The sequence below is a fragment of the Cnephaeus nilssonii genome (genome assembly GCF_951640355.1).
Source record: "Cnephaeus nilssonii genome assembly, chromosome: X".
Taxonomy (NCBI): domain Eukaryota; kingdom Metazoa; phylum Chordata; class Mammalia; order Chiroptera; family Vespertilionidae; genus Cnephaeus; species Cnephaeus nilssonii.
Window position 1 is genome coordinate 87068164 of NC_137071.1, and position 17690 is coordinate 87085853.

The 17690-nt window shown below is 36.9% G+C and overlaps 1 protein-coding gene across 2 annotated transcripts in view; it reads left to right on the forward strand.

The window, feature by feature from the left end:
* The window catches only part of WDR44 (WD repeat domain 44), a 103864-nt gene extending 88424 nt beyond the window's left edge, over positions 1–15440 (forward strand). The window contains exons 15-21 of one of the 2 annotated variants that reach the window (XM_079765279.1): positions 1342–1464; positions 5188–5379; positions 5876–5977; positions 6183–6298; positions 8451–8578; positions 9996–10118; positions 12615–15440. In XM_079765279.1, coding sequence (XP_079621405.1) covers positions 1342–1464; positions 5188–5379; positions 5876–5977; positions 6183–6298; positions 8451–8578; positions 9996–10118; positions 12615–12709 — 879 coding nt within the window. In that variant the 3' untranslated portion in view covers positions 12710–15440. The remainder of the gene's footprint in view (positions 1–1341; positions 1465–5187; positions 5380–5875; positions 5978–6182; positions 6299–8450; positions 8579–9995; positions 10119–12614) is intronic. The other variant, XM_079765278.1, reaches the window with a different exon arrangement.
* Positions 15441–17690: the final 2250 nt, after the last annotated feature.

Consider the following 17690-nt stretch of genomic DNA (forward strand, 5'->3'; position numbering starts at 1 on the left):
CCCCCCTACCAGGGATGGAGCCCACAACCCAGGCATGTGCCGTGACTAGGAATAGTACCAGCAACCTTTCAGTGCACGGGACAATGCCCAGCCAACTGAACCACACCAGCTGGGGCTGTTACTAGATTTTTAAAGTTATTATTATAAATCTTCCAAAATTCTGGGGGTTTTTTCTATTGTTTGTTTTCTGGGTTTTTTTTTATGTTTTAAAAGGTATTTTGCTTTTTTTAATATACACCATCAATATGAAAGTAGGTAAACCACATAGAATGTATACCTTATAAACTAGCCCAAAGAGCATATATGTATCAATACATTTACATATCCAAATAAATATTTATGCTTAGTCTTTCTACATTTAAAGATGTAAGATTATTTCATTGCTTTAAATAAGTGACAAAGCATCTGGTAGTTTTCCATAACATGTGTTCTACTCAAGCACTCTACAGAATAGTGTAGTGGTTAGAGCCAGACTACCCACTCTGCTACTGACAAGTTGTGTATACAAATTATTTAACCTCTTTGCCTCAGTGTTCTCCTTTGTAAAAGAGGATAATCATATAACTACTTTGTAGGGTTGCATTATAGTGCTAAGAACAATGTTCAGCACATTGTACGTACTCATTAACTGTCATCATTACTTCAATTTGTTTAGCACTTTTATGCATACCAAAGAATATTAGGATCTCAATGAGGTTTTCACATTCAGTGTAACTTGTTGTTCTCCTCTTAAATAGATTGTGTTTAGAAATTAAAGAGCTCTGGTAGCTGGAAGTCTTTGACAGATAGATGTTGGGTTCCTGGATGATGGATCTTCACAATGCCTAAATCAATTATGTTAACCTCTTCTAGCTTTAAAAGTTCTGTGATCTATTCTAAAAGATTTGACAATTTCTGTTCTCTAATTTTCTTGCCTACAGTGTGACAGGTACACAATAACTTTTCATTTCCATGCTGCATTATAGGGTAATATTTTTTAAGGCATTTTAAATGACAGGGAATCCATGTGAGTTAAAATTCATCTGTGTTGTCAATGTGAACGTAACTGAACTGAAGTGACAATTAAATGAGTAGATGCCTTATAGTCATAGCTAAATTCCAATATAATTCCAGAATAGGTAATGTGAAAAAGTCTTAGACTCTAAGAAATATGATATTTAACTATTTCAAAAAAATGGGATCTTCCAAATGAATTAGATAATCTTTTGTTATTTCTGATGCTGTGTATAACAATACTAATTACAAAACTATTGTGGCACATAAAAACTAAAAGTTCATTTTTATTGTATATGTAGTTTTTCTCATATGGCAATAAAATAATCAATGGCAATTTTTCCGTAGAACTACTTTCTGCTCTCTTCTTCGATGGATAAAACAGTCAGATTATGGCATATTTCCAGAAGAGAATGCCTTTGCTGTTTTCAGCATATAGATTTTGTTACTGCCATAGCTTTTCATCCAAGAGTAAGTAATTGTTTATACATTTTTTGTTATACTATAAGGAAAGTGAGGGAAGTCACATGTTGATTCTACTTCACTAGCTAGGTGAATTAAATGGAGGACCCTAGTTGATGTATGATTACTTTCCCTCTCCTTTGTTGATGTATGATTAAATTTCCAATCACATCCTTATCTCTATACTAGAGGCCCAGTGCACGAATTCATGCACCAATGGGGTCCTTCGGCCTGGCCTGCGGGATTGGGCCGAAACCGGCTCTCCAACATCCCCTGAAGAGTCCCAGATTGCGAGAGGGCACAGGCGAGGCCGAGGGACCCCACCAGTGCATGATCGGGGCCGGGGAAGGACGCAGGAGGTTGACCAGCCAGGGAGGGACCACGGGAGGGCTCCAGGGAGTGTCCGGCCCATCTTGCCCAGTCCCAATCGCCGGACCCCAGCAGCAAGCTAACCTACCAGTTGGAGTGTCTGCCCCCTAGTGGTCAGTGCACGTCATAGCGACTGGTCGACTGGTTGGCTGTCTGCCCCCTGATGGTCAGTGTATGTCATAGTGACTGATCAACCAGCTGACTGTCTTCACCCCTGGTGGTCAGTGCACATCATAACAAGTGGTTGAGCAGCCTTAGCATATCATTAGCATATTACACTTTGATTGGTTGAACGGACAACCAGACACTTAGCATATTAGGCTTTTATTATATAGGATGTTAAGCATCCATTGTTTTTTACTGTATTTTTATTGTTGACACTATTACAGATGTCCCTCATTCCCCCCCCCCCCCCCCCCCACACACACACACACACTTTTGCCCAAGCAGCCCTCCCTCCCTCTGGCCATCACCACTCTGTTGTCTTTTTTTTTTCTTAATCTTCACCTAAGGATATGTTTTTCACTTATTCTAGAGAGAGGAAGGGAGAGGGAGAGGGAGAGAAAGAAACATCAATCTGTTGCATTTCATACACCCCCCCACCATGGATCAAACCCACAACCCGTTTATGTGCACAGACCGAGAATTGAACCCACAACTCTTTGGTGCTCAGGACGATGCTCTAACCAACTGAGCCACACCTTCCAGAATCATACTGTTGTCTTTTTAATGAAATGTTTCAATTATATTCACATTTCTTCCTCCTTTTCCCCAGATTAAGAGAAAAGAGTGACTATTTTTGTTTCCCTCAATATAGTTTCCCTCCCTGGGCAAGCTTATAACATAGGCAGTAATAATTCTGAACCCTTAAAAGACTTAGTTAAGAACTTTGGAAATTAAAAATGTTAAATCTATGTAAATACCTTATCAGTTATAACCATCAAGCATATTGAGGCTTTTTTCGAATAACACCCCCACCTGTCACCCAATATTGCAATAAAAGGATGGATTTACCCCTCTCAGCAACTGTGAACAAAATCCTTTCCTGTACCTCTACTTTAACTATAATGTATCAGTGGAAAGAGAGAGGTTATCTATGTAGTACATTATTACTAAGGTTTCTGTTTAGTCAGTAATTTTTCTATACTTTTATTTCTTTTATTTTAGAAACTGAAAAGCCCTATTTCTAAAAAGTCTACTGACCTAGAGAGTTTCTAGGAGGCTCTAGAGAAGAATGGGGTGATATTGACATTTTCTTAGGAAGTATAACTCTATTAAATGTTATCTGGAAGGAAGATAGTGAAGTTGTAAAAGAAATAGCAAAATGGAGGTACATATGCACATATACACGTATGTATGTATGTATGTAAATAAAATTCTGAATTGTAAGGCCAAGCTTTTCTACTGGTAGACATTGAGTCAAGCCTACTATACCATAGCCATAAAATAACCAATCTGTGTAGATTATCTTTGACAGGCTTCAGAGGTGAGTAAGAAGAAATAATCTTGAGGGGAGAAGAGAATCTGTTTCTTGTTTTGGCATCCCAATTGTTTTAGAGGGAGAGGGAGGGAGGGAGGGAGGGAGGGAGAGAGAGAGAGAGAGAGAGAGAGAGAGAGAGAGAGGGAGGGAGGGAGACAGACAGACAGACAGACAGACAGACAGACATGGATGTGAGAAAGATTGATTGGTTGCCTCCCACTTGGTGCCCTGACCAGGACCTGAACCCGCCACCTTTTGGTGTACAGGATGACCCTCCAACCAACTGAACCACACAGGCTAGGGCTATCTTTAATTCTTATGTTACCAAAAATTAGGTCATCTTAATGATATGCCTGGTTTTATTTTAGAGCAGGATTTTTCAGCCTTGGCACTGTTGACATTTTGGGCTGGATAGTTCTTTGTTTTAGATGGAGGGAAAGCTATTTTTGCATTCTAGGATGTTTAGCAGCATTCCTGGCCTCTACCAACTAGATGTCAGTAGCACCCCACTCACCCACCCCCAAGTTGTGACCATCAAAAATGGCTTCAGCCCTGGTCGGTATGGTTTAGTGGGTTGAGTGTTGTCCCATGCATTGAAGGGTCGCTGGCTCAATTCCCAGTTAGGGCACGTGCCCCATTTTTGGACTCAATCCCCTATCAGGGTGCGTGAAGGAGGTGCTGATTGATATTTCTTTCTGTCCCTCCCCCTCTTCCTCGCCCTTCCTCTCTCTCTGGAATCAATAAAAACATATTTTTTAAAAATGTTTGAAGACACTGCTGTATGTTCCCTATGGGGCCATAGTGCCCCCAATTGAGAACCCCTGGTTTAAAACTGAGAATTTGATTGAAAATTTGATTAGTGAAGTGATTCTCTGGTGATATGGTGTCAGAGTACCAAAAATTGGCGGGTTCTGTGGGCTAACTGGCATTACTCTTTTGTCCAATTCTTAACATGTGTCCCAGAGAAGGCTATGGGCAAATGTATCATTATAGGATGGTTTTTCCCAAAGCATGTTTCTTGAAGGTACTAGCCCTGCTAAATGTTCCTATCCTGACCCTATACCAACTCTCCACAAAAAAGTCCATGGCTAAATAAGCTGGAAAATGCTACCTACTTTATCCCCCTTTTGGAACTGAGAATCTTGTTTAATTTTCTGTAACCCAGAATTTTTCAAATTTGATCACAGAACCCTTCTCCTACACAATATACATTTCAACATATTATCTATTAATATCCATACTTTGAGAAAAGCAGTTTAAGGATATGATAAAGTGATCACAATGTCATTTCTCTAAAATGAAATACTGTGTTTTCTTTTTTATTTCTTTTTTTTTCTTTAAAAAGAGAGAGAGAAACATCAGTGTGAGAGAGAAACATTGATCAGTTGCCTCCCCTACACACCTCGACAAGGAATCAAACCTGCAACCTTTTGGTGTACAGGACGATACTCCAACCAACTGAGCCACACTGTACAAGGCAATACTGTGTTTTCTCGTTGTTGTTACTTTTTAATATATTTTTATTGATTTCAGAGAGGAAGGGAGAGGGAGAGAGAGAGAAACATCAATGATGAGAGAGAATCATTGATTAACTGCCTCCTGCATGTCCTACACTGGGGATTGAGCCCACAACCTGGGCATGTGCCCCAAACGGGAATCGAACCACAACCTCCTGGTCCATAGGTTGATGCTCAACCACTGAGCCATGCCGGCCGGGCCTAATTATTGTGATTTTTAGTGAATAAAGTAATGCATACTTGAATAATAGTTTTTAAATGAGATCTACATATTTTACACATTTCTAATAGAGTTAATGTATTGATTTAATGAGTTTTCTTGATGTGGTAGAATGAAAGCTTTCTAAAATTTTGTCACATTTTTAGGATGACAGGTATTTTCTGAGTGGGTCATTGGATGGAAAGCTCCGCCTTTGGAACATACCTGACAAAAAAGTGGCTTTGTGGAATGAAGTAGATGGTCAAACAAAATTGATCACAGCTGCAAATTTCTGTCAGAATGGCAAATATGCAGTGATTGGGACATACGATGGCAGGTGCATTTTCTATGATACAGAGGTAAAATGACTATCTTATGTAAATTTTGTAATTGAATACTTAGTAAAATACTTTTGTGGCTTTGAATAAGTATTGTATCCCCTCTGCACTTTAACTGCCTTATCTGTAAACTAGCGGCCTGGTGCACAACATTTGTGCACTAGGGCGGGGGGTAATTATCCCCAGGCCTAAGCCAGCAGGCAGACATCCCCCAAGGGGTCCTTAGCGCTGCAGTGGAGGCAGGAAAAGCTCCCACCACCGCCGCTGCACTTGCCAGCCATGAGCCTGGCTTCTGGCTGAGCGCACTGACCACCAGGGAGGCAGCTCCTGCATTGACCATCTGCCCCCTGGTGGTCAGTGCATGTCATAGTGACCGGTCGTTCTGCCATTCGGTCGATTTGCATATTAGGGTTTTATTATATATGATTGGGGCAAATATTACCATGTCTGTGAGTTTTCAGATGACCTTTGAGGTTCCTTCTATTTCTGATCTTTTAAATATGTGATTTCTTTTTAGCATTTGAAATACCACACACAAATACATGTCCGATCTACCAGAGGACGCAACAAGGTTGGAAGAAAAATTACTGGCATTGAGCCTTTACCAGGAGAAAATAAGGTACTAAGTATTCAAAACCATCTCTCTCCATACTATGTATAGGTTCCTGAAAGTTAGTTCTTAATATCTTGGCTAAGAATATATTCCCTTTCTTATGGGATACTGCTTTTTCTAGTTGTGTATGTATAGACACCCTTTTTATAAATTATAGCTTACCTTAGATTAAAAGATTATATATTTAACTTTTCCCTTGATTTATTTTTAGATACTGGTAACCTCAAATGACTCCAGAATCAGACTATATGATCTTAGAGATTTGTCACTTTCCATGAAGTATAAGGGTTATGTCAACAGCAGCAGCCAGATCAAAGCAAGTTTCAGGTAAATTGGCAATGAGAAATTCCCAAAAGAGATCAGAACATTTCTCCCGCATTCCTGTTTTCCATTGATCTACTAGGCCTTATGTTTATATTATGTTTTTAGTTTTGTTGCACTTTTACAACTGGTATCTCATGTTATCATCATACAATACTTACAATCTACCTGTATTGTATTTAGAGTTAGAATTGGCCCTATTCTGCAGATGAAGAAACCAAAACCCAGTAAATTAAGTAATTTGCCTAAAGTCGGCACTAGTCAGTGCAGAGCCAGGATTAAAAGACTCCCAGCTCTAGAATTTGTGCTTTTGTACTTTTATGTGAGGTTTTTTTTTAGAGGTAGTTTACCACCCACCCCACTCATGATCTTGATCCTTTTAGGTACAGAAGCTAATAAAACTTTTAACAGCCTGAAATACAGTGTCCTATATTTACAGCTTTACATATTACTATCATTTGAACTCTTAGGGCTCTGGAGACTCTCTTGAATTACCTGCCTCTTTTTAACCCTCTTTCTTTTAGTCCTTTTCTTAGTTCTTCTTTCTTCTGTAATTACCAGGTACAGTAGTCCCCCCTTTAGCCACGGTTTTGCTTTCCACAGTTTCAGGTACCCATGGTGAACCATGGTCCAAAAATATTAAAAGGAAAATTACAGAAATAAACAATTCATAAGTTTTAAATTGTGAACCATTCAGGGTAACATGATAAAATCTTGTGCCTTCCCACCAAAAACATGAATCATTTCTTTGCTCAGCATATCCATGCTATGTATACACATAACATTTCAAGAGAGATCACATTCACATAACTTATTACAGTATGTTGTTATAATTGTTCTATTTTACTATTGTTGTTTATCTTTTACTATGCCTAATTTATAAATTAAACTTTATCATAGGTATCTGTAGTCATGCACTGCTTAACGATGGGAATACATTCTCAGAAATGTGTTGTTAGGCAATTTTCTTGTTGTGGAAACCTAGATGATATAGCCAGTACACAACTAGGCCATATAGTATAACCTATCGCCCCTGGGCCACAAACCTGTACAGCATGTTACTGTACTGGATACTGTAAGCAATTATAACACAGTGGTAAGTATTTGTGTATCTAAACATAGAAATGGTACAGTAAAAATATGGTGTAAAAGATTTAAAAATGTTATACCTGTATAGGCACTTACCATGAATGGAGCTGAAAGTTGCTCTGGGTAAGTCAATGAGTGAGTGGTAAGTGAATGTGAAGGCCTAGGACATTACTGTAGACTTTACAAACGCTGCACACTTAGGCTACACTGAATTTATAAAACATGATATTAAATCAAGTCTACAAGAAAATGATGCAATCAAGAAACTCCATAAACTCAAGATATAAGAAGTTGCTACCAGTGTAACATGGCATATTGTTTCACAGCAAACTTTTTTTATAAGTAGAAAGAGTACACTCTAAAATTATGTTATAATGTATAGTATAGTAAATAATAACTCGGTAACGTTGTTTATCATCACTATCAAGTATTAGGAACTGTATATAGTTGTATGTGCTATACTTTTATATGACTGGCAGGACAGTTGGTTTCTTTATACTAACATCACAAACACGTGAGTAATGTATTGCACTAAGACACTGCAATAGCTATGATGTCACTAGGTGATAGGAAATCTTCCATTCCATTATAATCTATGAGACCACTGTGGTATATGAGGCCCATCATTGACCAAAGCATTGTTATTTGGTGCATGACCATATGTATAGGAAAAATAATAGGATATATAGGGTTTGGTATTATGTGTGGTTTCAGGCAATCACATAAGGTCTTGGAATATATCCTCTGTGGAAAAGGGGGAATATTGTAATTATCCAGTAAGTTAATTGGTAAAATACTCTGGTTCTCTCTTTCATCTCTTGAGGCTTTCCTCCTAGTGTGGTTTAGCCAGTAGCACAGTAACGTAGAGCTTTGATGAAAATACTAATGCTTCTGGCCTCCATATAAAACCTATACTGTCATAACCTCTAGCGCAAGAATAGGAGTCTATAGTTCAACAAAATTCTTCTGGGTGTTTTCTTAGGTGTTTTAAAGTAGGAAGTTCTGATAGAGGGAAGCCTAAAAAAATTACTGAGGTGTTTGTTTGTTTTTCTTTCTTCTCCAAATTTAGCCATGATTTTAGTTACCTCGTTAGTGGCTCAGAAGATAAGTATGTTTATATCTGGAGTACTTACCACGACCTAAGCAAGTTTACTTCAGTCAGGAGAGATCGTAATGACTTTTGGGAAGGTATTAAAGGTAAGTAAATGCCTACTTTTATGTGTCTTTTATAAGTGAATAAAGTCAAAGTGAATAAATTTAAAGTGCAGATGTACTAGAAGCAACTTTGTATAAACATTATTTCAAAGAGGCTAATATACGTGCTTTTGCTTTGTATTTGGCTTTGTTGGATATTTCCATGCCAAGGAAGAACTTATACATGTGTAAAATTTGAGAAGTCATGGGATCTCAGAACTGGATATTTTCTTTTAGAAAATATATTTGGGTTTTAAATAGTTCTTAGTTACTTATATGTTAGTTTTAAAAGATATTTTCATGTAACATACACTACTAGTGGCCGGGTGCACAGGTTTGTGCACATTGAAAGGAAATTAATTAGAAGAAATATTTTAATATCGCTATTTGCCCTTTCTCTATAATAGAAGTGTCAACCAAATTCATGATTGACAATGGCAGATCAAAACACACACACGTACAATTGGCACCAGGGAGAGCTTTATATGTATCGCACGTGCGTGAGTCAACTTAGCCTTTTATAAATACAGAATAAACTTGCTTAATTAGACCAGCTTTCTGATTTAGCTAAACTTTTTCCAGCCCAGTGAAGCACCCCAACTTCTCTTTCAGGTAATTGTCAGCAACACAGCAGTAAATATCAATGCGAAGCAGATTATTATTGTAGATCACGCAGGGAGAACAAAGGGCAAAATATTTAACTGCAGCAGTGTTTGACTATATTATGTGCAGTGAGAAAACCTGAAGTTATTTTCAAGGTCCACCATTTCTTACTTTTTTTTAGTCAGGTCAAGTTTCTAAACTTTCTAAATCTCTGTTTCCTGGCTAATGAAAAGAAAATAGGATCCCACTGAGTCTCCTATCTACCTACTCCAGGACTTCTGTGAGGATCAAATGAGATGAGGCATGGGAAAATGCTTCACAGGCATTTGGTTAAAGTGTGAAATGTTTGCCCCTGGCTATAAAGCAAGTCATGTTCCTGGGCTGGAGAAACTGCAAGGAGGCTAGCCATTGCTAGGGAGAAGATGCCAGGCGTTGCCATGTGACGTCATTACCCAGCGCCCACAGCGACTGTTTCCAGGCTGGGCTGGGCTACGGGCCACATTTTGTTCCATGAGGTCTTGGCAGCGATTTTGTGGGCTGTCGCTCTGGGGTGGTAGTGGGGCCTGTGTCCCACTTGGGGGAAGCTGAGTGTTGCTTTGTAGGTGCCAGGTCTGCGGTGCCAATGCGCATCACGGCAGCTCCTGCATTGAGTGTCTGCCCCCTGGTGGCCAGTGTGCATCATAGCGACTGGTTGGACGGTTGGATGCTTAGCATATTAGCCTTTTATATATATAGATTGTATTTTTGCATATTTTATTCTGTGTTGTTGTTTAAAATTGGATTTATTAGTTATCCTGAAGTAAATTTTTTCCCCCAGCACATAATGCAGTTGTTACATCGGCCATCTTTGCCCCTAACCCAAGTTTGATGTTGTCTTTGGATGTGCAATCTGAAAAGTCAGAAAGTGAAGATGCTGAAGTTTTAGATACCATACCCTCTGGTAGGTACTCATATTGTATTTGTCCTACTTTTTATCTAATCAGCATTTTGTATCCTAATTGACCTAATATTGGATATTGTGAAGTTTTCATAACTGTGAAGAACATTTTTTGTTTACAACATAATGATTGTAAGATACCTATTTCTGAACATTTCAGTAACAGAGTTCTTGCAAGTTTTACTTCTTTTTAAATTCACCAGGAATTAAAAATGAAAAAATTGAAAGTTCTTAATTTCTTCTATGGGCGGCTATTCTCCTTGGAGAAACGTAAACAAAAACATAGAAATATAAAATGTATTATGTTTTCTTCTACTAGACTAATTTTTGTGAGGACAGAGACTTTATACGTCTTATTTATTGTAGTGCCAGTGCCTAGCACAGTGCTTGCCTGTATATAGCAGCTGCTTAATAAACATTTGCTGAATAAATGAATTAAACCAAATGAAAGCAGTGTTTTTTTCTACTTGCCACAAATTTATAGTTTCTCTTAGGTAGCTATTTACAAGCCTGTAATTTCTTGCCATTTGTAGCATATGCTTTCAGAACAAGTACTAATTCTAGCTATATAAAACGCTCAGATTAGGAAGTGAAAAGAAGCCATCATGTGATATTGAGTGCCAATTATGTAAAAAGTGGTCCTTAAGAGTATAAAACCATGTAAATTTGGACCAGTTGTTAATGAAAAGAAGTTTTTATTATTAAAATCACTTGCAGGTCGAAACCGGTTTGGCTCAGTGGATAGAGCTTCGGCCTGCGGACTGAAAGGTCCCAGGTTCGATTCCGGTCAAGGGCATGTACTTTGGTTGATGTTTCTCTCACATCGATGTTTCTGACTCTCTATCTCTCTCCCTTCCTCTCTGTAAAAAATCAATAAAATATATTTTAAAAATAAATAAATAAAATCACTTGCAGAAGAGGTCAGTAAATGTGTTTTCTCACTTTAGAGACTACAACCAGGCCTTTTAGAAAGTTGTAAAGCCACAGCAATACAGTGTACAAAAGGTGCTTCTAAAAGTATTAGAATGCTTAAAAGTTATTTCCCCTATGGTGTTATTTGCTCTGTACACTAGAGTAAATATACTATTTTTTCTGTCAAGAAAAAATTTGATAGCAAAGCTGAACTTCAGTCTAGCACTCTTTTAAATTACAGGATCTAAAAATAAAATGACACAGAATTATTAAACCTTTACTAAGTGCCTGTTTGGAAATATTTCTTTTCATTTTATTTTTTCTAAATCTAACAAGTCATTTGGGTGGGTTTTTTTCCTTTTCTTTTTCCCCAGTTATCTTTTGACAATCTATACATTTCCCCTACACATTTCCCAGAAAATTCTAGCTTTTACAACAATTTGAGGAAAAATGAAAAGTACTATTCTTTGAACTTCTTTGCAAAGAGACACAACTTTTAATGGGTCATGGTTAGATTTGTGTTTGTTGTTTTGTACCTATCTAGGTATATTCTAAGAATAAATTCTTAAACCCAGGGTATGATATGATAAATTATATCTGATTGCTCTCTCTTTATTCCCGATATATTTGGCAATGTAAGCATCAGTTTTTCTCATGTGTAAAATGGTGAAAATACTCAGATTACAAAGTTGTGATAAGAGTTGAAAATAACATATATAAAGTGCCTAATAAAAGCCTGGCATGTCAATATTACCATTATCATCTTCATTATTATTGTATATAATGAATTACTTTTTTCTCTAGCCTTTCTCATATCCCTAAGTCCTTTGCTGCTCCTCCTGCTGCATAGCACTACTTTGAGATATGCCTCCAGGATAGGAAGGAATGTTCAAAGGCTTAGGATATGTTCTTAGCAAATCTAAGTGAAACCATTTTGTCTAACTCATCCTGTACACAGCTTTCCAGTTAAAGTTTGTATTATTTTCTTCCTTACTATTCAGTCCTTAAATCTACAAATGTTGTCTTTGCATAATAGAATTAGTTTACACTGAATTTTGTTTGTTAAATATAGCAGGTAATATAACAGGTAAGCATTTTTCCCATTCACCATCGCTAGTTACATAGCTCTTCATTATGGACTATAAAGGGAAAAGGTACTGTCAGCATTCACAAATCAATCGTATGTATTTCATATCATGGCAGTGTGTTCTGCTGTGTAATAAACCTTGCCATCAACCTCATTAGAGAACCCTGTTAGCAATAGACTTGCCCAGCCAGCACTCTAGTCTCCTGCCACAAAATGACGCATTAGACAAGTTAGAGGCCTAGGCTACCTGGGAGTAAATACAGGCCTCCAGGCCCCAAGGGACTGTAATCTACCTAAGTCAGGGAAAGACCAGGTAAGTGGAAGTGAACCTCAGAGAGGAGAGGTACAGGAGGAAGAAAGGATTACAGGGTTGAGCCAGGAGAGACGGAAGAGGCAGAGAGAGGATCTTCTATCCCAAAGGTCATGGGCATGTGACAATTGTTAACAGCAGACTTAATAATCCCTTTAAGTCAATTAAAATATTTTTTTATGTTTTTAAGGTATTATGAAGACAGATAATACAGAAGTTCTTCTCTCTGCTGACTTCACTGGAGCAATCAAAGTATTTATTAACAAAAAGAAAAATGTATCTTAATTTGAAAATGCCATATAAATAAACACATCAGTAACTTTCTATATGTATCAGAATTGAAAAAAATTATAGTGTTTTAGGCTAACATCCTTTTTTTTTAATTTTTGTTGGAAGATGTTCAAATATAATATATTTTTTGAGAGGCAGTGTTAATGATCTAGTAAACCCTGGACTGATAGACTAGAAAGGAATGTGGCTAGAATAACATTGCCAAATATTAGGCTTTACATTTGTTATATTTGTGTTTTTGTTATATAATTGTGAACATGCACAGGTTTTTGCATGAAAATATATTAATATATTAATCCCATGTGTGTGCCTTTTGGTTACATGCACTAAATCTTAACAAAGTTAAATTATTTCAATGGCTCTTTTGGCCTCTTACTGGGGAAGGAGTCTTATTTCTAGCTTAAACAATTTCTTTTGCACAAAATTTCATTTTTAAGAAAAGTGGTATCTTTTGACTGAGTTATTGTTTTAAAAATGTTATATAGGTTTTCAGTAGGTCAACAACCATGTGTAAATGGTTTTTATAAATTTCTCAATTTGGAGACAAGATTTTGTTTGTGGTCTAAATTGTGGACTTAACGATTCTTTTCTTTGTATGTATATATATAATTTTTTTGCCACACTGGAGCACAATGTTTCTATGTAAAGAATTTTTTTCATTCTTTATCCATGAGCACCAGGCTTTGCTCACTTAAAAAAAAGTAAGCCGCATTAAGGAGTGAGTCTTCTTTTTTACAATAATGTAAAATTGAACTGTTTACATTTTTTTAAAACATTGTAGTTTTAAAAACTAAGCTGTTTTGTTTTGTGTTATTGAACTTGAAAGCCTTTGTAAATATTGATATAATGTACCAATGAAATAACATCTGGGGCAATGGTACCCTGATCATGTCATTGATGGTTAGCATATGATTCTGAAAATTAAATAGTTTATTAAAAGTTGGTTGCCAACACTTGCTAAAAATGTGACTTTATTTTTAGATGACATTGATAATTTGAGAAATGCAAGACAAAGTCTTGTTTTGTAATTTGATTTTTAGCAAGCAGAAGGCCAGATTTTAAACCCCTAAATTATAGTGCATTAGCTACATACCTCTGAGAAAAAAAGAAAATTTAATTCTGGTTCTAAAATTAACATTGCTGAGTTTATCTATATGCTTAAATGTTTTTACTACATTTGTTTTCAGTATGTAAGCAAGAAGCTGGGGAGCCATGATCATATACTTGTTAATCAGCATGGTCTTGTAGTGGTCTGGATTTTCTAGTTACTAATTGAATATTGTTTGCCTAGGTTTTACCCCTGTGCTGATTTCTTCCTCTTGTCAGTTATACTCTCTTTTCCCCCTCCTCTCCGCTCTCCTCACTCCCCTGTTCCCATCTCGGTCTGCTCACTCTTCTGTACTTTATCCAACAGATGGAGTAGTTACGCCATTGGCTTTCTAACCAGTCCTTTTTTTTTCTTTTTTCTTTTTTTTTTTCTGTTTTTGGTCTCACAGTCTGGATTGGTCTAGTGTTTCAAAGAACTTGATGTCCATAGGTCTTTGAAGCAGCTCAGCTTTCCTTGACTTCTTCCTGAGGAGGACTTGTAGTCTGCTGTGGTGCTGGTCATTTCAACTGCAGATAACTGGGATGTTGCCAGATGACTATTTCCAGATAGGTTTTATGTGGTTTCTTGGACAAAAAGACAAAAAATAATTGGGATGCCAGCTTAAGAGAATAATACTAACACTTTTAAGTTGAGTCTTAAAGTGTTTGCATCACTATATAAATACACTACAAAGTTACAAGTCAGAAAGTGAAGTTGAAAGGTAGCGTCAAGTGGTATACAAAGAAAAACTGAACAATATTCTTCCCAAAAATGAGTATTAGAGACTCACTATAATAAATGATGTGGTATTCTAGAAAAGAGCACAGATTCTAGAATCAGATAAACTTGATTTGGTTCCCTCTATTAGCACATTCCTTGGGCAAGCTATTTATCCTATATTAATTTCCATTTACTTAACTGTAATATGAAAATACCTAACTGAAATTGTAAAGATTTACTGAGAAATTATGTATGTATAAAGTTTAGTGCCTACACAATGGCTGTACTCAACAAACATACTAATTGAATATTGTTTGCCTAGGTTTTAATCCTCTTCTAAATCCTGAGTGCCCTACTAGATGGTGTGTGTGTGTGTGTGTGTGTGTGTGTGTGTGTGTGTGTGTGTGTGTGTGTTTAAGCACTTTCTAGACATTGGGATTTCATGAACAAATAGCATTTTAGGGATTGACACAGGGCACTGACAATTTTTTGCCAACTCAACACTTTTTAAACTGCCACCATCTGCTTTCACTTCTTCATAGAGGAGAGAACATTTGAGTACTAAAAAGAAAGTCAAGCACAATTTTACCATCTTAGAGCAAGAAATGGTTTATTAAAATGAATAAACCTAGGTTTTGAAAAAAATAACCATATTACCTTATTTTCCAATTTCTCCTTTGGTTAAAATTTCATCATTGACTTGGTGTAGAAGGCTGGAACCACTGTGCTAAATGAAAAAGTTTAAAACTACATTTCATTAAAATTTCTTTGAAGAATCATAGTGTGTGTGTTTTTTTTCTTGTCTTATTTACCTCAATTAGAAATGAAATATGAATGACTCAGCATAATTTAGCATACCATTTTCTCTGGTCCTCAAATTATACAGCTCGGCAGTAACTTTTTTATTCTTTGAAATATATGTTAAACGTAAATATTATCCACCCCCAAAATTCCATATTTGAGAATCAAAGGGCAGATCTCTACCACTGATGTGAAAAAATCAAATTATCAGAACATTTTTAAGTACCTTCATTATTGTGGGGATTCAAGTTGAAGACATTTTGGGGATTTACTAGTACTATTTCCCCGTAAGTTTTCAAAAGAAAAACATTTCCAACTTCACTGGTTTCTAGCGTCCTGCCTTATTTATTAAGCAGATGTTTGTTGAACACCTACTATGTACAGAGCACTGCTGGAACTAGAGAAGAATAAGGCCACATCCCTATCCCAGAAGCAGCTTACAGTCTGGTGGAGAAGATGGCCATAGAAATAAGAGGCTTGGAACTGTCTTAATGGCTGTGGCCTTAGAAATGCCCCTTCTTGCCCTAACCCCTATCTGCTCTACCCTTCCTAGTAACTCATGGTAGCCACTTGATTCTAAAGCCAATCTTGGTTCATCTAATATTGCAAGTAGCAAGGGTAATATGGGTAAAAGTTTATGAGTAAGCCATAAGTAAGGCATAGAAAATGGAGCACCCACCCTGTCAACATTTCCCCTTGACGCCTGCCCTCCTCCCAGCCTAAAACCATTGTCTTATTTCCGCCAAAATCTTAACTGTTTTCTGTTTTGAGCTCTTGTTTAACAGACTCTTTCTCCCCAACTGCACTCCTGTTGCCTTCATTTCTGAAGCTTGACAAATTTCATTTTGTTTTGTTCTCTAAATTTGAGTAGTCTCCTAGGGAACCCAGACAACCCTGTTAACCACAGCCACTGTTCTGGTGTAGATTCATGCACATGCAATACATTCAGATCAATACAGCAGATCTGGGGGTTGTATTAAGATGAGGGGAGAGAGCCACTGCAGAGTCCCAAACGAATCAAATGCCATCATGTAGGTTATCTAGGGTGGTCCAAGCAGCTTGTACATCCAGCTACCTTCCATTACATGTTTAAAAATAAACCTGGAGAGCATTATGCTAAGTGAAATAAGCCAGAGAAAAACAAGTATCACATGATCTCAGTCATGTGGAATCTAAAGAACAAAATAAACTGATGAACAAAATAGATCCAGAGACATAGAAACATGGAACAGACTGAGGAATCTCAGAGGAAAGGCAGGGGTGGGTGGTAGGGGTGGGATATAATGGGTCAATGGGGGGAAAAGGAGGCCTTTGTAATACTTTCAACAATAAAGATAAATTTTTTAATTTTTTCTTAATTTTGAAATAACTAGATTTATAGAAAAATTACAAAGACAATACAGAATTACCACATACTCCTTACCCAGTTTTCACTAATGTTAATATCTTACATTACCATGGTACATTAGTCAAACTAAGAAACCAACACTAGTACATTACTACTAAATAAACTCCAGACTTTATTCAGATTGCATCAGTTTTTCCAATAGTGTCCTTTTTCAGTTCTAAGATCCAATCCAGGATCCCATATTGCACGTAAGCACATTATGCTTTCTTTTTTTAAATGTATCTTTTTGTTGAAAGTATTACAGATTATGCTTTCTTAATTTAAATAAATTTTTTATTTTCGAATCGTTTTAGATTTTCACAAAAGTTTTCAAAGAGTTCACATCAACAGCACCACTTCCCCCTATTGTAACATTAATGTGGTACCTTTTTCACATCAAGAAACAAACATTGGTATATTACTATTACCTAATACCATACTTTATTCAGATTTCACTAGTTTGTACCTAATGTCTTTTCTGTTCTGGGATCCCATCCAGGATATGACATTACATGCGCTCATCAGGTCTCCTTAGGCTCCTCTTAGCTATGCCAGTTTCTCGGACTTTCCATGCTTTTGATGACCTAGATAGTTTCAAGGATTACTGGTCAGGTATTTTGTTGAATGTCCCTCAATTTGAGTTTGATGTTTTTCTCATGATTAGACCAGGATTCTGGACTTTTGAGGGGAAGACCACAGAGGCGAATTGCACTTTTCATTCCATCACATCAAAGATACATAATCAACATCACCTGGCTGAGGTAGTGTTTGTCAGATTTCTCCACTATAAAATAACTTTTTTATCCTTTTACATAAATCTCCTCTTTGGAAGTGAATCACTAACTAAAACTCAAGCGGTGGGGAAGAGTTAAGGCCCACCTCCTTGAGGAGCAAGTATCTATATAACTTATTTGAGATTGTCTTATACAGAAGACAAGTCTCTTCTCCCTCATTTATTTATAAATTCAACCATTTATGTC